This window comes from Octopus bimaculoides, chromosome Z, assembly GCF_046866305.1.
Source record: "Octopus bimaculoides isolate indiv1 chromosome Z, ASM4686630v1, whole genome shotgun sequence".
NCBI classification, from domain to species: Eukaryota; Metazoa; Mollusca; class Cephalopoda; order Octopoda; family Octopodidae; genus Octopus; species Octopus bimaculoides.
Genome location: NC_142944.1, coordinates 11,217,766 through 11,244,234, shown reverse-complemented (window position 1 = coordinate 11,244,234; position 26,469 = coordinate 11,217,766). Strand labels below are relative to the sequence as shown.

Below are 26,469 nucleotides of genomic sequence, written 5' to 3'. Positions count from 1 at the left end.
GATAGATATTGTCTTAAGTAATATTCGAAGAGCAATTACGAAACTACAAGAACTATATCTGCTACGAAACTAAAGTTCTCAATTCAGTAGTATAAATTGCTTCCTTCAACCCCATCAAACACGTGTTGTCAACAATGGCGCAAGGTTCTATGAAAAGTAAACTAAAAGTCCCGAATATGAAGAGTAAGCAAAAACACGGAGTGAAGAAACAGTCCATGAAAAAGCAAAAAGGTACAAGAAATATTCTGAACATTTTAGTTGTCTTTAAATTTTGTAAAATTTACTGAAAATGTATTTTGTATACAAATACTGTCTTTATAATTAAATTTAATGTTTATTCTGCCCTTTTTTCCCCTCTTAGTAACCGAACTTTAAAATATAACTTAGAGATAGTTACGATTTTATCGGGTGTATTTTGGTGGTGGTGGTGGGAACATAAGGGGCGGAATTCTGCTTTACGCACGACCCCTCATAACTTAATTATGTTTTGGAATTTTCAGAAAATTTTTGCGAATTTGTATTCTTCACACGGAAATTCATTTACTTATGCGAAAACCAAAGTAAAAAAAATATTCTGCGTGATTTAAGAGATATTATTTAGCTGTTATTTTTAACACATCTCATGTCCACCACATAGCCTCCTCGTTTGTTTGTGTCTGACGTATTGAGGTTTTTCAATTTCTTTCTGCTCATAAACACATTAACCTATTTAGGATAATATTGGGTTGTCCGGAAAGTTCGTGCTGATTTATAAAGGAAAGAAAAAGGTCAATAAATATTTGCCATTATATTTTTAATCAACGAAATATGAACCATTTTGTTGCACAATGCGTCTCCATCTTTCCTTTAACTTGAAAATACCCTCTTCCCAGAAATGAGGTGGTTTCATGGCAAATAAATCGAAAAGTAAGCTATTATAAATCGCACGAATTTTCCGGCCAACCCAATATAAAGATAGTCACCCGTTAACAAAAACAAAAAAGAAAAACCACAGCCTGCTTGGTGTTAACAACTGTGAGTCAATATAAACACTTTACTCGGGGAATAAAAACAAAAATAAACCAGCCTGGAGTGGGGGTGGGGTTAACAAGTGTGTGGAAAACGAATATGACAAAATTTACGTCAAAAATTATTTTAAACTAATTAAGAAGAAAAAAAAATTCGGAAAATTAACCCCGCCCAAAATTCTTCTAAAGTTCGAAAAAATTAACCAAATCTTTTTTAATTCGAAAAATTAAAGGAATTTTGACCATTCCTGTATATTTTTTGAATTTTCATTTCAGATTCAAGATGTAAACATTAACGGGAATTTTTTTTTTTTTTTTTTTTTTTTTTTTTCAAAGTCTTGTGAATTCCTGTGTGTAGAATACGAAAATTCGCAATTTTTTTTTTTTTCTGAAAATTTCAAAAGATAGAAAATTTGAGTGGTTTTCTTCATAAGCCTTTAGTTAAGAAGGTTACTTCCCAACACAGTTTCAGGTTTGGTCCCACTGCATGGCATCCTGGGAAGATGTCTTCTTTTATAGCTGTCCAAAGCTTAATGAATGGGTGAACTTGGCAGATGATGCACAACAGGCTTCTTTCAGTTCCCGTCCGTCAAATGCACCCACGAGGTTTAATCGGCAAGAGGCTTGCTCCATGTGCCATGGTGTCAGATTGAACCCAGAACCATGTGGTTACGAAGCAATTCTCTTACCACACATTCCCACCTGAACCTATGCTAATGATTATTTTTATCCTTCATTGAGGAAATACTATATTTAAAAAAAAAATTTACTTTGCAGGACGATATATTCAACCAAAAAAGGCAAAGGTTAAAGAGAATGAAAAACTGAAGCAGGTGAGTTTTGTTTCAATTCATTTGATGACATTTTATGATTTATCTTTTATTTTTCATTTTATTCGGTCCCTTGGGGGTCCATAATAATATTTTGTTGTTAAAATTTATTAGCAATAAATTGGTTATACTTGTAAAGTATTTTAACAATTTTTTTTTCATGCTATTCCTAATATTTAATTATGAAAATATAACGGGGTTTTATTTAAACATTGAATGGTCTGTGGGGGTCCACTTAAGTAAAACAGGAATCGGAGGGCAAAAAAAGGGTTGTAAACCATTTATCTATGTAGTTGCTTGACCTCAATGAAGTTACCAAAACTCTTAAAAGAAACTACTTTCTAAAATATCTAAAAAGGCCTAGTTCTTTGAGCAACATTTTTCCATGGTAAAAACAAGTTAATCAAAGAACAGGAAGGGTATCTAGCTGTAAAAAAAAGAAAAAAACCTTCACAAAGGCGTAGCTGTGTGGTAAGCTTGTTTCCCAGCCACGTGGTTCCAGATTCAGTCTCACTGCATGACACTTTGGGCAGGTGTCTTCTACTATAACCTCTGGCTGACAAAAGCCTTGTGGATGGATTAGGTTGATGGAAACTGAAAAAAGCCTGTCATATATGTGTCTGTTTGTCCTCTCCTAGGCCAAGTACCAATCTCTATGCTTGGTCCTTCTTTCTCCGAATATCAGCTCCCTTGGAACTCCCTTTCTGCTCATATATAACAAATTTAACTTACAAATGTCCAAGAGTATCATTAATAGCATCAAATTCAGCTGTCTAGTAAGGCCTGCAAAGGGTGAGGGAACTGCCCCTTCCTTCTGACCAGCAAGTCCCAAATGCTGGTTAAATAATGCATGGTTAAATTCCTCAATTTTTTTTTTTTTTTCAAGGTGAAATGAAACATACAGATAATGCATTTCATTAGAAATATTACAAGTGTTAAGCAACAACCTTACTCTTCAAACACAGATCAATCTCCAGAGATATATTGTTATTTCAGTCAGTATTTAAAGTAAATTCAGTACCAGAATCGGTTCCATTTGATTGATTATGTGAGAATGTATCAAATTATCTCACCTCTTCAAAATATATCGAAATTTCTTTCAGTAGTTTGGACATCTTTTATATACATATATATATACACTCTATAAGATGGTTGGTGTTAGGAAGGGTATCCAGCTGTAAAAACCATACCAAGACAGACAGTGAAGCCTGGTACAGTTTTCTGCCTAGCCATCATCATCATCATTTAATGTCCATTGTCTGTGCTGGCATGGGTTGGACAGTTTGACTGGGCTGGCATACTGGAAGGCTACACCAGAGTCCAGTCTGATTTGGCAATGTTTCTACAGCTGGATGCCCTTACTAATGCCAACCACTCCAAGAGTGTAATGGGTGTTTTTATGTGCCACCAGCATGGGTGCCTTTTGCATGACACTGGTATCTGCCACAACTGCAATTTTGCTTGGCTTGATGCATCTTCTTCTCAGTTCTTGTCAAATCATCCAACCCATGCCAGCAGGGAAAATGGATATTAAATGATGATATATATAATGTATACAGACAGGCAGACGCGTGTGTATGTATGTGTGCTCTTTTACTTGCTGGTCATCTGACTGCAGCCATGCTGGAGCACTGCCTTGATGGGTTTTTTGTAAAAATCAATTCCGGAACTTATTTTTTAAGCCTAATACTTATTCTATTGGTCTCTTTTGCCAAATTGCTAAGTTATGAGGATATAAACACCCACACAGGATGTGATGGGGGGAAAAACACAGACATAAAGACACACACAAATATACAGTAATCCCTCAACTATCGCGGGTGTTACATTCTAAACGCGCACCCCCGCCCACGACCAGTAAAAATCCATGAAGTAGAAACAGTACTGTATATATTTTATTAATGCTAGACAACACCACGGAGGAATCAACATAAGCTTAAATAATAAACTGATAAGTGAACTGTGATATGGTGAGGGATTACTGTATATATATATATATATATACACACACACACACACTCTGCCTACCAAATTCAGTTACAAGGCTATAGTAGAAGACACTTGCCTCGGAATGTAACCACACTGGCACCTGTGGTCAAGTGGTGTGGTGAGGTGAGGGACAGACACTGATACAAAGACACACGTGTGTGTGTGTGTGTATATATGTGTGTGTGTGTGTGTATATATATGTGTGTGTGTGTGTGTATGTATGTATATGATGAGCTTCTTTCAGTTTCCATCTACCAAATACACTCGGAAAGGTTTGGTTGGCCCAAGGCTATAGTAGAAGACAACAGCCCAAGGTGCCACTCAGAGGGACTGAACCCAGAACCATGTGGTTGGGAAGCAGCACATGTGTGTGTGTATTGGAAAATCCTGATGAAAGGTTGAAAATGCATTTTATATTTCATTTTAAATAAAAATGAGTTTTACTTTTTAATACAAGAGGTAAATAGTTTTGTGTACTATATATCATTATCATCATCATTGTTTAACATCCGCTTTCCATGCTAGCATGGGTTGGACGATTTGACTGAGGACTGGTGAGCCAGATGGCTACACCAGGCTCCAATCTGATTTGGCAGAGTTTCTACGGCTGGATGCCCTTCCTAACACCAACCACTCCAAGAGTGTAGTGGATGCTTTTACGTTCCACTGGCACGAAGGCCAGTCAGGCGATACTGGCAATGGCCACATATATATATATATACTAGCAGAAATACCCGGCTTTGCCCGGGTTAAAGAGAATAATGAAATCTAAAAACGCCGTCTAGACTACGCAACCCTCAACTGTTAGTAGCTACGATACCATATTTCTACATTAATAACTCTCCAATCCATGCCAGCATGGAACATAGACATTAAGTGGAATGCCAGTCTCTCATCTAGGAGGGCTTTGAAATCAATGTTACCAACTGGGGACTATGTGTGTCGTAGTGATAATAAAAAGACCCAAAGGAGGTCTGCAACGAAATAATTTTACTCAACACTTTGCAAGTGAATCAGTGGAGGCAAAGATGCGTCTCATTTACTTGACAATTTATGCACCACATTGCAGAAATCACAATGTAAGTATATCTGAAAGGGTAGTCTTACACTGGTGTACCGTTGAATTACAAATAATGCTCATCTGTTATGTTCGGGTTAAAATTTCATCAACATCAAAAATATATGAATTTTCATGGGAGTTATGGCCGTTATACATAGAATATAATTTCCAAATTTCATAAAGATCCGTTCAGTACTTTTGACGTAGTTTTGGTTAAGAAAACAAATGACTAATGTGTGTGTTTGTGTGTGATGGGTGTGTATATATATAGATATCTGTATGCATGTATATATATGTATATATGTGTACATATTACATGTACATGTATATATATATATATATACATCTACACATGTGTATAGATATACATGTATGCATATAGATCTATACCTATATATATATCTATGCATATACGTGTACATATAAATGTATATGTATACATATACATCTCTTTCTCTCTCTGAAAGTATCTGTCATTGCAGTATCGAAATGTGATTGTTTCAGTTAGTGGAATGACGTGTACATGTACATCTATATGTATACATATACATCTCTCTTTCTCTTTCTCTTTCTCTCTCTCTCTGAAAGTATCTGTCATTACAGTATCGAAATGTGATTGTATTTGACATGAGTGTTTTTGTTTCACTTTTGACACGTAATACTTAAATAGTGGAGGAGATATTATGTTGCCGTGGGCTCGAACTCTGCAAGAAGTTAAAATTTTTTGACTAAAACACAACTGGAACCCTAAGTAAGGCATGTGTAAAATTTGAATGAAATTGGTTGCGTAGTTCTCGAGTTTTAGGGATTCACACAGACAGACAGACACACATCTCATTTTTATATATATAGATATATAACAAATGGAAAACAGAAGATGGAATATACAAGAATATATTATTAATCACATCTAGCTTCAACTCCTCTTGTAGAGCACTCAACAACTGGTTCAGGAGTATCCGGCGGTGCAGACGTATCTCATCGGGTGATAAATATATTTTAAAGAAAACTCGTTAAAATGACTGCACCATAATGCAACTTTCTGTTTTTAGAGAGAAAAAGCAGCTAGACGGAGGAAAATTCTTCATATATATATCATCATCATCATCAGCATCATCGTTTAACGTCTGCTTTCCATGCTAGCATGGGTTGGACGATTTGATTGAGGACTGGTGAAACCGGATGGTTACACCAGGCTCCAATCTAATTTGGCAGAGTTTCTACAGCTGGATGCGCTTCCTAACGCCAACCACTCAGAGTGTAGTGGGTGCTTTTCTATATATATATAGAAGATCCAAAAATAAAATTTCAGAAGACAAAAAGAGAAATGAATGCTTAATCTAGTGAGAAAAGAGTTTTTGTGCTGCTGTCAAATGGAAGGCAGACATTAAATGTTGATGATGATGACTGTAGTCAAGAGGTTTTCATTTACAAGAAATATGTGTCTGTATGTGAATATATATTATATGAATATTTAGCAGAAGTAACAGAGTGAGTCAAGGTCCAAGACTTTTGTGTGTTGACACTTACCAAACTATTAAAAATTTACATATACTATATTTCTTGTTTGCACCAACATACCTGTGTGTGTGTGTGTGTGTGTGTCGCCAGCTTAATTTAATTTGTCATTAGTCGAAAGACACCTGTTGTTAATGTCCATATTTGTATTTGTGTACCATTTCTCCGGTTTTTTTCCGTCCTTGTTTTCATATACATTCGCTGCTTTCTTCCAAGGAATCTAGTGCTCTTAGCTTAGTTTTTCCTTTGGGCTGGCCAGATTGGAGTAATCTCAAGTATAACCAGCTGAAATTGCCAAACAGAATCTGGAACTTGACTGAAGAAAGAAAACTCCAAATGACCCGACCTGTTTTGTATCGTCTGTCTGGATGTTTTGTTGTCCCATTTTTGGAGCCTGGTGTTGCCATCCGGTTTCACCAGTCCTCAGTCAAATCGTCCAACCCATGCTAGCATGGAAAGCGGACGTTAAACGATGATGATGGTATTCCTTTATATATATATAAATTTAACTGTTTTGCATTCAGATTATTCTGTCAAATATAATGTTTATTTATTCACATTTTGTTTTGTTTTTTTAAATTATGCATTCTCATGGTGTTGAGATTTTCCTGAGATGACTGTTTATTTTTGGAATGACGAAGGATAAGCATAAGAAGCTGGATCTGGCCAGTTTGGATGAAAAAAATGTCAAGAACTATCCATTAAACAATAATTATATTTCTATTCTAGTTTCTGGAAAAAGAGATCAAGACCAACATTGAAAATGAAGTATCATCCGTGGCCATTTCAAATGAAGCAAAGAAGTTTCATATTGTCAAGTTAAGTAAACAAGCCGCTGGAAGAATAGCAAAAAAGAAGAAACAGAAAGGCAAAAAATAAGGAATAAAACTTTAAAAAATAATTTATAATTTTGATTTTTATTATTATTATTATTATCATTATTATTATTATTATTCATACTGGCTGGACATTTGTTGTATTGCTTGTAAGTTTCTGTTTATTTGTATCTCCAAAAGTTAATTGTTTGTGTTAGAAAATGCATGTTGAAGCCACCGGTATTACATAGAGCTGGTTTGTTTGTTTGTAAGTGCCCCTTTGGAGGATTAAATTTGAAAAAAATTTTCATTTTGTTTTGAGGAAAAAATAATTTCAAAAACAAACATGGCAATGTCCACTCTGTCCAGTGACATTGGAGAGGAAGTCAGAGGTAGTTCTGATTGAGGGTTGTAATACACACCATGTCCTCCACCTTCAACTGTCAAATGGAAGGAGAGATGAACACTCACCAAGTCCAAAGTGTAGTGGACCACACTACTACTATGAGGTTAACAGCAGCAGCAGTGGCAAGAATGATAGTGTAACACAGGAATTTTAACTCCGACTATGAAATTGACTCCCCCACCATTGAAAGCAGCAATATCACAGGCATCAAGCAATAGCAATGTCATCTTCACCACCACCACTGCTACTACAACAATTATGGCAAAAGGTAGAACCAGAAACAAGCCAGAGCAGCACAAATGTTTCCTCTATGGATTGCAATAACACGAGAACAACAACAGCAATACATTCGCAGCAACTGTTGCTAAAGTTACTGAACTGTATATGGATATCCTGCAAAGAGATGCATGTCTGGCCCAAGCTTCCAAACTCATCAAATTCAAAAACGTTGCTCCCTTCTTTCCTGACGTGTTAGCAGAAACACAAAAATATATGTAATATATGAATGCTTTTCCATAAACACAAAGCAGCGTCAGACAAACATAGAATTAGATATAAGGATATGGTGAAACAATAACTAAAATCCCTACAGTTAAATTAAGCTGTAAGACAATGTCTTGGGGAAAGTTGTTGTTTGGAGATCGATCTGAGTGGCTTAAAATGTGTTTGAGTTGAAGAAACAGAACAATAATAAAAGAACTGTACCCTGCAATCAACAGACATTTGCCTAATTCCAAGCAAATCAAAATCTTCATTGTTGCCATTGTGACTTCATAGAAAAATCCTTTCCTGGACCCAAATTACATTTACAAATCCATCAGAAATAGATGCAGCTTTTAAAAAAAAATTTTTTTTTTTTTAGTCATAAATCTGTTCCTTCACACACTTGTATATTGAAATCAACGGTAGTCACCATTATTATTAATGTTGTTATTTGTACTAGTTGAATGCATGCCTTTTTTTGTTCTCGTAAGTTTTTGCCTTTAATTTTTGTCTCCAGAAGTTGTTTATTTTGTTATAAAACGTTTGTCAAAACCACCACCTTTGCATAGGTTTGGTTGGTTTCATTGTTTGTGTCCCTTTGCAAGCTCAAATCTAAAAAGTGAATATTTTTTGAAAAAAACAAACATGGCAAAGCCATCTTTGATAGTGAGGTACAAGACATGGTAATGCCCTCCACCTTCAACCCACAAATGGAAGGGGAGGTGAACACCCACTAAGTTCAAAGTTCAGTGGATAAACAGTACCTTTATGGCAACAAACAACAGCAGCATCAGTCACGTCACAGCTCAGGAATTAAATTCCAATTTTGAGTTCCCTTCAATTAATGAGACTGTACCTAAGTTGTCAATCAATAGCCGGTCGACAAGCACAGCCACAACCTACTCCACCATTACAATAAAAATTATGATGAAGGGGAAACAAAAACAGTTGCCTCAACAACTTAAATGGCAGCAATATTTCCATTGTGAATGACAACAATACATTTACAGCAGTAGCTATGAACAGCATGGCAGAAGGATGTGCGTCTGATCCAAGCAGCCAAATTGTTAATGCTAGATAAAGTGTGGGCTGATGTTGCCACCCCTCTATACCCATATTGTTGGCATAAACACACACAAGAAAAAAGGTTATTTATAAATGTGTTTCTATAAGCATGATACAACCAGAGACGGCTAGTCAGGCAGATGTAGAAGGTGAGCTGAAGGAGATAATACCTGACCTTCGGCTTATCTTGAGGACGAGTTTGCAGTCATTTCAAGCTTGAAATTCTGGCCACCTGAGGTTCCATAGTTCCCTGTTGGACCAGCAATTAAATGTGTTCCTCCCATCATATTTAGGAAGGAGGATGGTGCAGATAAAGATCTCAGGAATTCCATTTTATCATGTATCATTTTGGAAGGAGTAATAGCCTCTTGTAGGGGAAGTGGGTCCATTGTGAAAATTGGCCTGGGGTCAGTGTGGAGCTGCTACTCTACATTGAACTAGATGCAATCCATTAGATCCAAAACCTCATTTCCCTTCCAGGAATGGAAGAGCTATATGTAACAGTTGAGGGTAGAAATTCACAGGAATATGTGGGGAGGCAGGCTACTTGGGGGTTTTCCACCCCCAACAGAAGACTGGTCCATGGAACTTACCTACTAATTTCAGGTCCCTAAAAGCCACAACAACCAAACCAACAGTAGTTAACAAATGATGGAAGATCATTAATGCTGACAATGACGACCACCTTCAGCAGCAAAAGGAATAACAAACACAGAACAACCCATGGCTCTCCCATTCTCTCCTCCTCTCCGTCTTTTCCAAACTCAAATGCAACCCGATTCCACAGACACAAATTCATCTGCATCATGCAGTGAACATGAGGGGGAAACCCCAAAGACCAGGAAGAAAACAAAACATCATGTCTCACACCAAAAAAGCATAGAAAACACACCCAAAACAGCCTCAGCATCTCCAACACCTCCAGCTCTATAGTCAACATATCCACCACCATACTAACCACTCCACCAACACTACAACAACTGCAAGAAATCACCCCCAACTACAACAACCAACAACACACATGCTAGTGAGAAAGGCCAATAAAGAATTTGAAGTGATAAATTCCAGACCACATCGTACCCTAGGCCATGCTGACTAACATTATTTTGTAGTGAATGAAATTACCTGAAAATTCACAGATACTATTATTTTGATCTAAATAACAACTGAAAAGTATTTCATTGAAATGCGTTTGATATTTCCTGAAATAGTAACTGTCAGTTATAACGGACATTAGGCACTGTGCATATGAATCTTTAATAAGCTTGTTAACTTTGCAATTTACTTATTTAGAGGCTAATTAAAGTATTATATCTGACCATAACTTTATTGTGAAAATAATTTCTGTTCACATAAATAAGATATCATGGAAAACTGAAAATTTATTTAGTAAAATATATCCTTTTGAAATGAAACTATGCAGCTTTACTGAACATGATACTTGAAACATTTGGAATGAACTCCTACATCACATTTTTTACATATGAAATGACTTTTCCCAGAGCGCTCTTTGCATCTCCTTGCATTTGGAATATATTCAGTCCAATGCCCAACACCATCATATCTTGCATTGTCTTTCAAACGGGCAGTTGTGCGTTTTCTTTCAAACTTTGGAGTGCCATATTTTTTCAATAGAGTTAAAGAAATGTTTTCGACGAAATTGTATCATGTAATTTTGTGCCTTGCTCTATTCATCAAAGATGCATGCATTTTGGGTTGCCACACACACAAAATATGAAAAAGAGGCCACCACCATTTATTTTGCTGCATTCGAATCCTATAGGAACCAATGTTATGATCCAGAAGGTCAACAAATCGCATATATTTGTTGTATTTTTGGATGCTTTCAGGCTGTGGAATTGGAACCTATTTCTTTTGAGGCCTGTCATAGCACTCAACAGTGGACATTTTATAGGTTTAAGTTTGATAGCAGAACGACATCGTTATCTTTTCATTTCACAACAACTATATTTGAAGTCAGCTGTTCCTCTGGGGCATGCTTTCATTTCAGTTTTTGTTTTGAAAGAACAACTAGCTGCCCTATTTTCTCAGCAAGTTCCCCACGCACATATACCTTTCTCGAAAAGTTTCTCCATCCGTTGAATACTCGTGAAATAGGTATCAAAAATTATTTTCAGACCCCTAATGTCTGGTTCTCCTACAACATCAGTGAGATCAAGGACAACATTCCCACCTAGGCCAAATGCATTTTCGGTTTTATTGGGACCGTCTTTCTTGCCAGTGTAGAGGTCAAAAGCATACATATATCCATGCTGAGAACAAAGGGCCTAAACTTTGAAACCAAACCGAATTGGTTTCCCTTTTATAAATTGCTTGGCATAGCGCTTGCCATAATATGGGATCATACTTTCGTCAACAAAAAGATGTTGTCCCTTGAATTTTTTTTGTAAGTGGTCAAAAAGAGGTCTGAGTTTGAATGCACAATCGTCTCCTGAAGCATTGACATCATCCACTAAATGGATATTTCTCAATATATTCTCAAATCTGTTTTGCCTCATGCTATTTTGTAAAATTTTGGGAACATTGTCTTCAGATGACCAATACCTTCTTTTATTAGGAAGTGGACAGTGAGCTGATAAGCAATCCACCAAAGAATACATACAGCTCCGGTTTGCATACATTCAGAACTTTACCTTTTTGAACAGCTTATCGATTTGTTCGTTCTACAATGTCATCTAGTAATTCATCTGTGAAGAACCAACTAAAGAAATCTACCGGATTTCAGCAAGATTTTGCTTCCTCGGATATATCTAAAGGCTCAAATGAAGTTGAAACACGATTCACCGCTTCGTTTTTCTTCTAATTTCTTGTTTTACTGAATTTAGTTTGTTTTAGATTTCCTGTAACTTCTTCAGACAAATCCTGTCGACAAGAAATTTGTGCATCAGTTTCCAAAAGCCCCCTTTTCAGTCGAACCGAGGAACCTACCTCATCATCTGAAGCATCACTATCACCATCGGACAGTTCTATATTGTGAGAGAGAGACCCATGTGAACATCGCCTCCATTGCTCAGCTCTTCCAACAATGCTAGGGCTTCTGAAAGAAAAAATTACAATGATATAGAGATGTGTGATCACAAAATTTATAAATAAAAACCAGAAACTAGTTCATATATATAATATTGGCTATTTATAATGTGAAGCTATATCAACACGCATGAAATATTAGGTGTGTTGTTTTATGTCCAAGTTGCTGCGGATGTCCGTTATAACGGACAGGGTGTTATATTTTATTTTGTTTGACATACATCTCAAATGGTGACAAATATTGGTCATCTCACCTATAATCATAAAAGAAACCACAATAATGCCTACAGAATTAAATAATTGGAAATAACTGGCTTACCATTTACTGCATGTCTTGCTTGTACTTGCCATGTTGCACAACTGTGGTTGTCACAAGTTACGGTTCAAGCAGACTACATATGCATTAAGAGCATGTTTCATTCTTTGATACAGGTCATACACAAAGGGAGGATTGGCATGAATGGGTTACTGTAAAAGTCATGAATAAGCTTCTAACCTTTTAGCATTTAAATTATTCAGTCATAAGGGACATGATGACAAGCTGCACGAGGGAGATATTTCTGGGTCTGGATGATCTGCCCTTTGAGCTTTATCTTCGTATGCCAGACTTGTTCAGTGATTTCTTGGACGTCTACCACAATTGGTAGCAGAATAAGAGAATGCCCTGTGCTGTGAGCTGTGGTATGGTGATGCTGTTGAGATAGGAGCCGAATGAGGGGGACCAAATAGTCAAGTTTAGGCCTATAACTGTGCTGCACGCAGTTTATAAGAGTTTGACCAAGGTGTTAGACAAGAGGTATTTGTCAGTCTTTTCTAAACTCCAATGCATACATAGACATGCACCCCAATTCCACAAACACAGATTCATCTGCATCGTGCAGTGAACATAAGGGGGAAACCCCAAAGACCAAGAAGAAAACAAAACATCATGTCTCACAAAAAAAGCATAGAAAACACAGCCACAACAGTCACAGAATCCTCAACTCCTCCAGCACCACAGTCAACACATCCACCACCATCACAACAACTGCAACAAACCACGAAAAGAAGCAACCATCCACACAAACAAACTTCATGCTAGTGAGAAAGGCCAACAAAGAATTGATGGGCCTCAGAGCACAATTGAAGGACATCAAGAAAGAGGGCATGATCTTTCACACCAGTTCTTTTCAAGTGCCAGAAACACTGATAATGGTGTGAATATCTCTGTTTGTGCTGGCTCTCAAGTAATTAGTAAGTTGGATGTTTTGAGGGGCATTGCATGTCAAATAGGATATGGAATGTTTGGGTCAGCATATGCAGACAATATCAAAATCAAGGTGGTTAGTATTACATTAGTATGAAGTGGTGACTGGAGTAAAGATTAATCAGAAGTTAGTGAGTCTGTAGTTTGGCACCTGAAGCATCTCTACGTCTGACAACATCATAGGATACTGGACCAAAGGACTGGTTAAATTGCTCAAGATCTGGTTAAGTCAAAACTTTCAAATGGACAAGAACTGATGATGAGCAAGGTGGCCAGTTTCACCCAGAAATTAACAAAGAGGAAACTGTCCCTACAAGATCAGGCAGTGTTAACTATCACCATCAGAAAAAGCAAATGTTTTACTATTTTCCTTATATGTTGAAACATGGCTAAGAGAAAAGTAGCCATAATGTTTGACTATGGAACAAGTTTCTTTGCCGGAAAAGAAAGAAAATACTGGCATAGCATTGATTACAATAAATGACATCACTGCAACACCAGTGAAAGTAAAAAAAAGAAACCATGGCTGATACAGTTTCATCTCTAAGCAGCATCAAAACATTTGACAGTTCAGTAAAGCAACAATTGAACAATAACACATTTGACAACGTCCACAACAATACTTATTATAAAGACATAAAACCAAGAGAAAGAAAATTTTGAAAGAAACGCAAACATCACCGCTGCCTCTGCTACAGTCACTTAGGTAGCTAAAGCCATGACAAGGGATGCTAGGAAGAGGCTTTCTTTTGCAAATGCTACAAGAAATCTAGATTTCCTTTGACCCTCCACCCAACATGATTGAAAGCACTTTGAGATGCACACTTACATACTACTGCATTGGAGTAAAATCGCATCAGGTCGAAAATGCTTCTGAGAGCCAAATCCAAAAAGGCTTTTGGAATGGCTTTTAAAGATTTGCTGGTACAGAGTCCCAGAACTTCCAAGCTTCTCGAAAATCAAGGTGAGTGATCTCTTCTTTTTCTTTCTCTGACTAACATGGCTGTGCTGAGAGTAGGGTGCGTGGATATGTGTAGCCTGAGGTCAGCTTGGAGGCAAGGTCACTTGGTCAATGATCTCTAGTTGCTTGATTTAGATGTAGCTGCCATTAATGAAACAAGAATTTCCAAAAAGCATGCTCTAGCATTCATTTTTGAGGACTACAAGATATTCTCATCTTGTCTGTTGGGAGCAAGTGGTGGTATAGCAATGCTATTCCAGAAATCCTTAGATCTCTAAGTACAGGCAATCTTCTTGGACCCAGACAGTAGGATGGTGGTCCTGGACGTGAATGGTAGTGAAGGTGGTGCCTTTAGACTGGTGGCTATTTACACCCTGACAAGGGCTAGAAGGCCAGATTTCTTCAGGCGTCTACAAATATTTTGGGGAATGTCTCACACTTTAGCACTAGTGCGGGACTGGAATAGTATCTTGGATGCATGGAAGGACTGCCTGGGTCTAGTACATAGCAGATGGGGGTGTAAAAACCCTGAAAAATCTGCTCAGAAATTTCCTGCTGTCTGACAGATGTTGACTGAATTTCCTTGATGTGCCAGTGTAGATGTGGAACAACCACAACGGGTTGTCCAGATCATAGTTAGGTAGAGTATCTGTTAGGTCAGAGCAGGGGTAGGCAATTTGCAGGCCGCATGCGGCCCACCACTGTTTTATGCGGCCTGCAGAAGCATTCAGCATACATTTGTCTCATTAAATTACTTGTGCTGGCTAATGTGTAATTTGCACATAAACTTAATGAAACCTTTTTTGTGTACCACTATTGTTTTAGTTTTATTTAGTTATTATTATGTAATTTTCACTTCGCATTAAATGTAATGTTAAGTAACGAATACGATCAGTTATAGAAGATGTGGCCTTCCGCTAACCATGACCCCTAAGCCAAAACAATTGTCTGCCTTTGGGTTAGAGGATAAGGATAGCATAGGTTGTCCACAATTCAAATTGATCAGCTACATGGACCACAAATTTGTGATCTGCACAGTTGATTTAGATGAGGCCCATAGACAGGGACCTGGTTACTGGAAGTTGAATGTGTTTTTACAAACATACAAAGACCACAGGAACTGGATTAGCGTACTAGTTAAGCGGCATTTGATGGGGGCAATCATCAACAAGTGCTGGTGGATCGCCCTGAAGAGGACAATTAGTGCAGAATCAATATTCTTTAGCAAAGAGTTAGCAAACTGGAAGAGGTGATTGGTAAAAGGCATTGTAACTGATGTGTGAGGATGGCTCTTGACCATTTCTTTGAGGTGAAACAGAAAAGATGCGTTGTTGGGGATAAGACATTTGCGCTAAAGTATGAAGGAACTAAAGCCATCTGATGTGGCCTAGCAACAAAACTATGATCAGGTCTTTGACAGATCAGGGTGAACGCATGCTACACTATATTGAGCAGATGTGCCTGGGTTTCCAGCAACATTTTACCTTGGCTGTTTGGGGAGGGTGATGGATGAATGACAGTGGCTATTGGCAGCGGACATGAGATGAGGGATTTCACAAGTCACAAATCACTTGGTTTAGATGATCTAACCTATGAATTTTATGTATTCATTCTAGATTTGTTTGACAAATGTCTGCTGTAACTGGCAGCAAAATGGAAGAATTCTTAGTGCTTGCTAGCCAGAGTGTGGTAGCACTGCTGAGGAAGGACACCGACAATAGGAACTTGTTTGAGAATTTTTGACCCATAACTCTGCTAAGCACAGAGTTTAAGATTTTGGCTAAGGTGTTAGCTAAAAGGTGCTTGTTATTACTAGTCTGGTTGGGAAGTGCAAACGTTCAATCCTGAACTGGTTCATCCACAACCTCCACCTTATGTGATATGTCGATGAGAGAGTTGGCTTTGGTGGTTCCCTGATCAATTTGGATCAGTCAAAAGCATTTAATAGCATCAATCATTGCTGCTTGTAAGCTGTCCTGAAAGTGGCCAGTTCCAGACCAGTTTTCATAGGCTGGATCACTGCAATGCACAGCAGCACCTGTTGGAACCGTTTCACATTGCATGTTTGGTCTGTCAGGGTTTTCTGCTGTTACCTCTTCTGTAAATGCTATCTCTAGAGCCAATGCTGCAGAAATTGAAACAGTTGACGGGCACCATTTTTGAACTGGGATGTGATAGGCAGTGTTGGCATATGTAGACAATATCACCATCATGGTGTTAGACACCTCCAGAGTGGAGATAGTCAGCTCCATTTTAAAGAATATGAGTCAGTTGCTAGGGCCAAAATCAATGCTGACAAGTCAGTGGGCTTGCGACTGGACACCTGGAGAGGTGAATCAATGCTGTTAGATGGTGTCATTGGGCACTGGATTGATGGACTAGTTAAACTGCTTGAGATCTGGTTTGGTCCCAACTTCCAGGTGGATAAGAATTGGAATGAAGTGATAAACAGAACAGCTAGTTGTCCCTGAAAGGTCAGGCAGAGGTGGTGAAAGCCTACACTGCCTCTGTCATCATTTATCATCTGACCATCATGCTTCACCCCATTTACTGCTTGATTAGGTTATAGCATCTCTTGTCTATTGTCTTGTGGGAGGGACACATTCTAATGGACAGGTAGTCAACCTGTTGCCAGCTCCCTCTTATTTGCCCTGATGGCAAATAAATTAAATCATTACCTTTGCTGCTGGTATCATACTTGTAAGGCATGCTGAGCTATGTCTCAGAAAAATTTTGCAGAATATCAACTATTTTGATCTGAAAATTTTTAGATCATCATCATTTAATGTCAGCTTTCCATGCTAGCATGGGTTGGATGATTTAACTGGGGACTGGCTAACAGGATGGCTACACCAGATTCCAATCTGATTTCGCGGAGTTTCTGCAGCTGGATGCCCTTCCTAACGCCAACCACTCGAAGATGAAGAAGATGAGCAAAGCATCTTACATATACAGGATGGGGATTGGATGGTCAGGTCAGGTACTGACATGATTATAATGGAACCAGAAAACAAATACCTGCCCCCCCCCCTCATATTCCCAAATAACCAAGGTTATCAGTAGTGGTGGGCAACTGACATTCTGTCAGTTATGACGAGGGTTCCAGTTGATCCAGTCAATGGAATGGCCTGCTTGTGAAATGAACGAGCAAATGACCAAGCATTCTACAGACACATGTACTCTTAACATAGTTTTGAAGAAAATTCAGCATGGAACAGAATGTAACAAAGCTGGCCCTTTGAAATACAGATACTACTCACTCTTGCAGCTGAGTGGACTGGAACAACATGAAATAAAGTGTCTTGTTCAAGGACACATGATGATGTGGGGAATTGAACTCAGGACCTTTTGATTCTGAGCTAAATACCTTAACTAGAAAGCCACATACCTTCACCTATTGGTGGATAGTAGAAAGCCCAGCTATCATCTCTATTTAACCCTTCAGTATTCTGATTACTCTGTCAAATGTAATTATTTAATTAATCGCATTAGTCTGAATTAACCATCATAGCTTTGAGATTTTAATATGTGATTGTTTATTTTCAGAATGACATTGTTGAGTAGGTGTGAGAGGCAAGATATGACTGGTCTAAATGCTCACAACAAAGATGAACCACCACAGATCAAACACTCCTATTGACCCCACATCAACAACATTAACAAAAATGCAGTTTCTGCAGCAGCAGTATCAAAAAAACAAAATCAATTGCAGAAGCAGCAACAACAACAGACCCTGTTACTCTCACCCCAAAAGAAGGAAACCTCTCAGCAATGCTATCCAGTCTCTCTATAATAAAACATGAAAGTGCAGGCTCACCTCTGTTGTCTGCTACTTAGACCATTCTGAATTGAGGATGCTGATAAAACAAAAGTATTTTCAAATTTGTGGAAAAATAAAAATAATTCTTGTTGATGACTGCTAACGTTGTTTTTCATTGTCAAATATGGGAGGCATTTGCCAACATCCTTTTCATTGGTCCATCCATTTTATTCCTGTGAGGTGACAAAAATTTATTTCATATTTACTTACTTCATTACAACAATAATTAAAAGACATATAATCTGCCATATTTTAATATATATAAGGAACCCTTTTTTGTCAAAAATTAGGTTAAAAAATATGGGAGTTTCTTATACATGGATAGTATTATAATCCCTTACAAAACCTTTTTTTCCAAATTTTAAGCCCCCAAAATTAGGGGGTTCTTTATACACGTTAAGATGCAGTATTTTGCATTTATGTTGTAGATAATGAAAAACAAAATCCTAAAACTCCAATGTTGGATTTTGGTTTCAGGTCTAAACTGTCATGGCAAAGAAACACAGACACCTCTCCACTGATGTCAAACTTATGAACCCCTACTTGTACCCTGAATTTTTTGCTGTACTCATTACCAACCCTCACCTTACTGGTAGAATCCCTGTACATAGCTTGTACAGTTCTCACCAACTACTCTTCTATCCCTAGTTTCCGCATTGACCACCAGATAAGGGACTGGGGGACCCTATCAAAGGCTCTCTCCTTGTCAACAAAAGCCAAGTACAGAGGTTTATCCTTGGCTAGGTATTTCTCCTGCGGCTGCCTTACCAGAAATATGGCATCAGTGGTGCTTCTACCTGGCACAAACCCAAACTGCATCTCATCTAGACTAACTCTCTCCCTAATTAATTGGGCTATGACCCTCTCCGTAACTTTCATCACCTGATCCAACAATTTAGATACCTTTGTAATTCTATCTAAGGCATCACCTTTACCTTTGTTGCAGATCACTATGGTGCTTCGACACTAGTCATTGAGTATGACTCCTTTGTGAACCACCTCATCTATACATATAAATTTGACACAGGCGATTCTTTCCCATCTTGGGATTTGCAGTCAAATGGCTGGGTGGAATTGCATGAAAAATTATGCAGATGTGTAGAATGATCCGGTGGTGTTGCTGGGCTTTGTATTTTTTTCATAGCTCCCATGGTTACTGAGATAATCTACTATAATAATACTCTTGCGTTTATGAATGAAAAAGGAAGGGGTGATGTCAATTTTATATGTGTGTGTATATATATATATCTATATATATATGTTGTGGTTTTTGGTTTCATATATATACTTCCATTTTTATGTGTGAATTTATTTTTTTCATCATTTCAACTCTGTGTGAATATATGTGTATGCAAAAGGGGGGGGGGGGGCAGGGTATGTGAATGTGTGTGTGTGTTTGCTGAAACCTTCCAGTTACTACAGCTATCAGCAACTGAACATTTTTATGAATTTGGGTTTTTTCTTTTAAAATATTTTGTTTGTTTTTAACCTTTATTTTTGGTGTTTGAATACAAAGAGGAGGTAAATATTTAGAAGATAGCAGGTTTTACAGCAACATCAATCAAACTACCTGGGTGAAACTGGGAAAAACAGCTAGTTTACAATATGGGTGACCAGACCATAATCCACACCGCCAGATATTTTAAGCATCTCAGCAGTGATTCCTGATGGGCCGGTGGCTTTCCCTGTCTTTATATCCTTAATTGCTTTATCTACCAAGGTACTGTTGATTTGGATAGCTGGTCCCTCAATAGGGTCAACATTTGGCAATTGGGTCCCATTCATTCTCCACGTTCAGCAGCCTTTCATAATGGCATTTCCAAGCCTTGTTCTTTGCAGAATCATTAAATGCAAGTGTACCATTATCCATGCCGATACATTTCTCTCCTATGACATCATGATATTCTTTCACACACTGTCTTGCAATCCAGAACATCAGTTCTTTGGTCCTCACATCGCTAAATGTAGACAAACTTCTTCCTTTCTGCTTCTGCCTTGGGTAGATATACCTGTCTCCTAGCTTCTCTTCTGGCAATCTGATACAGTTCCAGCTACCCCCACTCTTCCAGGCCCGTTTCTTTGCCCTGTAGCATGACACAAGAAGCCAGCAACATTTTGTGCAAGATCTTGTCGGCAGCCATTACCATGTCGAAGTCAAGAGCGAGGCCATGCACGAGACCACAGCAAGACTCTTGTGGGTAACATCTATTTAAGGAGGTGTATTAAGCAACCCGTCCTCTCTCTTGCATTGGCACTCATGTTGAACAACACTGCAAACTAGCAGCTCACAGCGGATTTTTAATCCATTCTAACTTTACCTGTTATCTCCAGAGGTAATGTACACCTCACGACTGGAGCTAACAAACTACACGCTGCCATACAGATGGTTGCTGGGAGCAGGCCCCATGGATGAGAACTAAATAAACAACCATTGAATTGCATCTGCTTGTAAGCTTCTTCTTCTTTGAGTTCCAGATCCTAAGATTACAGAAAATAATTATAATGGGAAAAGGAGATACTCCGCAGGTATCATGAACATTCGAGACCTATTATAACTCTAATGGCTCTCCACCACCATGTTACTCTAGGTCTGGATGTGACTTTGCACAGATTTGGTCTGAGGGCGTCCTTAAATCTCTGACCATATGAAGGGCCTTTAAACTGCCAAATCTTTCTTTTCCAGATTGGTCTTCTTCTTCTTCACATCCTTCTGGTCTGGAGTCTAAAATCATTAATGATTAGTCTAGGCAGGTGGGTACATTCTTCACCAAGGAGGGTCTTTGTATTTAAGAACAACCATGCATCCTACTGTCTGGTGCTGGCTAGCACAGACACCTGATTAATAGGTTGTCAGGTGGCTGGCTGGCTGGCTTCCTGAAGTTGGTGTTGCAGATCAATAGGTTATTTGCATCACAGAATTCCAGTAGCCTTGTTTCCTCTTCATTTTGGGGGCCAATTTCATGGCCTCCTTCCAAGGATATAAGAATTACAAATTATGATATGTATGTAATATATGAATGTGGGAGAATGCAATGGGAATATAGTTAAGAGAACATAGAGTAGTGCTTTAACTCCGGCGTCTTCATTAAGGGCTAATACCTCTGACATTAAAAGTTAGGTATAAGATCAACCCTTTTAGTTTATTTTCAAATCTTTAAATATACTTCCACTTTCACAACTGCCATAATTATGATATATATATAGCCCCGAAGATAAATTTAAAATATCAGTATTCTTTTCTAGAAATGAAATAAGGTTTAAAAAAAAAAAACATATGTAAAGATTTAGCCCATAATAAAATGTAGTTAGAAAACTTTACTTTTTAAAATATAGGTTATCGTAACCTAATTATGATTACCTCCCTTGCAATGTATACTGTTATGTTAATCGTGTTGTCACTGAAGTATTTTAAATTAATAAACGAATCTAGAAAAATAGATATAAAAAATAATATTACAGGAAAATTTTAGTAAAAAAACTGACTTAATATAGAATTTTCTTTTGATTGTTTATTTGGTTTAAGTTCCTATTAAATTTCTTCTAAATTTCTTCCAACTATTTGGAGTATTTCAAATTCTCGCCAGTTTTTTTTTTTTTTTTTTTCAAATTTTCTACACTGGCTTTAACTTAAGATAAAGATATCACATTCCTGTTATTAATTTCCTGTAAAAAATTTTTTTTTAAATACTGAATGTGGTTTTCGTCATCAGCATACAAAACTACGTCTTTGAAAATAATCTGAAAATTTGAAATACTTCAAGTATTTGGAAGAATTTAACAATATACCCATTTTATATACGATATGAAGATAATATGCGATTTTTTTTTTATATATGTGGAATATCATCTTCGTCATCATTTTAATGTCCACTTTTCTATAGTGGCACAGGTTGGACAGAGATTACTGAGGTAGCCTAACTATGGTTGGATGCCCTTCCTAATGCCAACCACTCCAAGAGTGTACTGGGTGCTTTTTACATGTCACTGGCATGGGAGCCAGTCAGGTGGCACTGGCAGCAACCACATGCCCCCCTCCCCACGACTGGCTCCCATGCTGGTGAGACGGGAGTTTTCACAATATCAGAAATGAATGACATTCATTTGCAGTTACTCTATCCAGCTAACAATTTCAGGTTTATACCTGTAATTATTGGGGCCCTGGGATATGTAATACACTGCCTAAATACCAATTTTGTGAAATTAGGCTTCTCAAAACCAGAAAAGAGAAAGCTAATTCAAAGACTACTGATCCAATCCATCAATGGAACTGTAAAAATGAGTAAAACTTTCCAGAAGTTTATCATTTAAATATATATGAGCATGTCTAGATATGTAACTATATGCATGAGAATACATACATAAAATAAAACATACAAGTCTGCACATATACATACATACAAACAAAAATACCCCTGTTGTTGATGTTGAAATTCCAATGAAGGAACCTTGGATCTAGGTTAGAAACCAGCTCTTTCTCTATTGGAAAGAAATCTTGAAATAAACTGAATAATGAAACACACACACACACATAAATGGAAACAAAAATACCCTATTGTTGATGTTGAAATTCCAATGAAGGAGCCTTGGATCTAGGTTAGAAACCAGTGCTTTCTCTGTTGGCAAAGAATCTTGAAATAAAACTGAATAATGATATACATACATAAATGTTGACTGATGAAAATGAGTGCTCAACATTTAAACATTAAAACAACTGATGCCAAATCAGCATTGATTCATCGATGCTAAACAGGCAGCAACGAAACAGCTGTAACAAAAACATCTCATACCCTTCATATCCAGAAAAAATGCCATTTGACTTACAGCTGTTAAGTTACTCACACACACTCTTTCATCTGGCTCACAGATCTGCCCTCTCGTCTCTTTTTCTCTTCTTTTTCTGCAATTATGTCTTCTTCTCCTTGGAGATGGCCGAACTCCTGCCACTGCCACTCAGACCCTGACCCTCCCATTTTGCCTACTCTCATTCCACTTGCTGCAATCACCCACTTACCAATTCCTGAACTTATTTCTATACTTACTCCTTCCCCTCAAGAACGTTGGGTCTCTGGAATTTCTAGTTATTTTCCACAGGGCTATTTTGTAAAAGTTGAAGAGAAACTTTAATGCCATCATGCTTCTCAATATAGGGAGCGGTGCATGTAAAACACAAGGGGAAGGTAGTACCCCTTCCTCCTAAACAATTTATTTTGGAGAAAGCAATATTTTGAATTGTCATTCCAGAAAATATAACTAGGAGAATTATTCCTGCATATTAAACTCACTGGTGCTGGTTCCAAGAAAAAAGCACCCAGTACACTCTGTTTAGAGGTTGGCTTCAGGAAGGACATCCACCTGTAGAAACAATGCCAAAACAGACTGGAGTCTGGTGCACTCCTTTGGCTTGTCTGTTCTTGTTGAACTGTTCAACCCTTTTCAGTATAGAAAAAGGGATGTTAAATGATTATGATGAGACATTGTTGTGTGATAAAAGAATAAAGAACCTTGTAGAGAACGACCGTGCAAACCAAAGGAGATGGCAACGAATGGGAGAAGGCTCCTTTTAACGTGTCGCATGGTCGACACAAAACATGTAATATAATATAAGAGGGCTCGCATGTGAGATGCGAGGAAATGCCAGCAAAGGAAAAAGAGAGACACAACCGTTAGATATATATAGAGAGTAAGTTTATTAGGGTAGTCAACTGTGTGTCTGTGTGTGCGTGCATGCGGCAGTATAAGTAATACAATACATAAGACAAGCCTTCGTATGAACAATAGTATGTATACAATAATATGTGTGTGTATGTGAATGAGAAATACAGAGCATGGAATAAGAGTCTGTAACAGACTATCAGAGTCCTGAACACAAAGATGGAGAAATACCAGTTCATAGAAGAGTTACACAGTAGGTAGAATGTCTGTACGCAAGAAGTTGTTGCCGAATAGCAGAGCTGAGGTCTCACATGTTGTGTATGAAGTTGAGCTTTGATGCTGCAACTGGTTACTTGGTACAGAAGATTCTCACAGGTTATTCTGGCTGTTATTTTCGAGGTGGAAACAATCCACACAAACAGTGTTGAGAAGGAACCACGGTTGCTGTTGGTAACACGTACTCTGGTGGTGGTGTGGACGCTGGCGACGACATTGTAGTAGACAATAGATTGGTGGTGTTGACATCGTCACTGGAAACTGGCTGGAGCTGTGTTGAGTGAGATGGTCAACGACCAGACCTGTCAGAGGTCTGAAATCGAAGACAAACTGGCGTGGATGAAGCAGGGCTATTTATAGATAAAAAGGGGCTCAGGAAACAGCAGAAAACCTCTCTCTTACGTAACCTTAACAGAAGGCCACGATTGGTTGATATGCACCCTGGCGCGAAACAAAACTGTTGACAAATGCTGCGCAAATAAGAGCCAATCAGGGTGATGGACACAGCAGTGTCCAAGCGGCCGAAGGCTAGATGTTAGCTGCTACGTTATCAATTGTAAATAAATACCCAAGAGAAAGGTTTCACTACAATCTCTTTAGTCATGGGATTGCACATAAAAAGTTTCCACTGAGGTTCAACTCAGAGCAGACTTGTGTCTTGGGTAAGACCAGCAGTTGCCCATGCATACCAGCCTCCTCTCTCCATGTCACTGATATTATCTAAGGGAAAGATTGATATAGCTTGGCATCAGTGACATTGCAACTCATTCAACATACCTTGGCTCAGGTGGCCACCACTTCTATTTACTTGCTAATTAACCCATAACCGTTCTGCTGCCAATTGGCATAGACGCTGGCCAGCACATGCCCGAACAAGTCTGGCATGCTTTTGTAGAATTTGTAAGGCAGACCATCGAGACCTGGCGACTTCTCCCCAGGGCATTCGCCCAGTACCTTGATCATCTCCTCGGCCGTGATTGGCCCCTCACAACACTCAGCTTCTGGTGCTGTCCACACAGCCACATATACATACATACATATATATATATATATATATATATATATATATATATATATATGTATATATGTATATGTATATATATATATATATATATATATATATATATATATATATATAGTCAATTAAAAAAAAACACAGAGAAAAAGAAAAACACAAACAAACTGTTGGACATGGTATAAGCAATATATTGCTAAGGCGCTCAGAGAAAAAAAAATGTAGAAGTTTTACGCTTTGAGCATAGCTCTTCTTCGGAAACAAGAAGAAACAGGAAAGGTACAAGACGAAGGAGGAAAAAAAAAAAAAATTGCCAACAATCATATGTGGTTACAACAGGCTTCTTTCAGTTTCCATTTACCAAATCCACTCACAAGGCTTTGGTCAGCTAACATTTTCCCAAGGTGCCATGTAGTGGAACTGAACCTGGAACCATGTGGTTGGGAAGCTAGTTTCTTACCGCACAGCCATGCCTGCGCCTAGATTAATCTACAAAAAATTTAATTCAGTTTCTAAATGAACCTTATTTACCATTTACCAAAATCATAAACAGATGTGGAAAATGTTAGAACATTTTGGTGGTCCAACACCCTATCTCAGTATCAGCCTACTCAATGACAAGTTGAAATGTCTAAGAAACCTCCCTAAACCCTCTATAGAGTATTCAAAAGCAGATAAGAGTTTCAATGTTAATTCCTAGCACCAGAAGTTGCGTACACCACTAGAGAATACAATTTACAAAAAACAATGGACAGTAACATAAAATGAGGCTAAAAGAAGAAAAAAAAAACCTTATAAAAAAAATAAAATGCATAAACTCTATTTCCAATATACATCGTATAAAAGAATACCAATTCCTCCCTCTAAGTTTCATTTCTCATGATTGAAACCAAGAATTTTAAATTAAGAAACAAAATAGGTTATCATAACCTATTTCATTGCAAAAATGTGCAACAAGTAAATTAAGAGAAACGTGTTTTTATCTGCTGGTTTTAAGAAAAGGGACATTACTCCTGTTCTTTGCAGTTACTATTAGATCTGAAATATCGATGGCGTTAATGTATTTCTAGAATTTGTTATTTCTTTAAGCTCCTGACAAAAAACTAAGAATATTATTATATCCTCAAGTACTGTGACTTGTTTCAGTCATTAGACTGCGGCCATGCTGGGGCACCACCTGGAAATTTTTTTTAGTTGGATGAAACGACTCCAGGACTTATTATTTATTTATTTTTTAAAATTCTGGTACTTATTCTATTGGTCTGTGTTTTCTGAACC

At 37.8% G+C, this 26,469-nt stretch overlaps 1 protein-coding gene across 1 annotated transcript; it reads left to right on the top strand.

Annotated features, from left to right (window-relative positions):
* The first annotated feature begins 66 nt into the window (after nucleotides 1-66).
* LOC149132137 (UPF0390 protein zgc136864-like) lies at nucleotides 67-7,305 on the top strand. Its single transcript, XM_089365497.1, has 3 exons — nucleotides 67-231; nucleotides 1,785-1,840; nucleotides 7,134-7,305. Exons 1-3 carry the CDS (start codon nucleotides 135-137, stop codon nucleotides 7,281-7,283), a joined length of 303 nt encoding a protein of 100 aa, XP_089221623.1. The 5' UTR covers nucleotides 67-134; the 3' UTR covers nucleotides 7,284-7,305.
* The last annotated feature ends 19,164 nt before the right edge of the window (nucleotides 7,306-26,469 follow it).

Coding starts and splice junctions, on each gene's coding strand:
- LOC149132137 (XM_089365497.1), top strand. CDS start 135: ATGGCGCAAGGTTCTATGAAAAGTAAACTAAAAGTCCCGAATATGAAG. Junction 232..1,784: donor GTCCATGAAAAAGCAAAAAG/GTACAAGAAATA, acceptor TTTACTTTGCAG/GACGATATATTCAACCAAAA. Junction 1,841..7,133: donor AGAATGAAAAACTGAAGCAG/GTGAGTTTTGTT, acceptor TTTCTATTCTAG/TTTCTGGAAAAAGAGATCAA.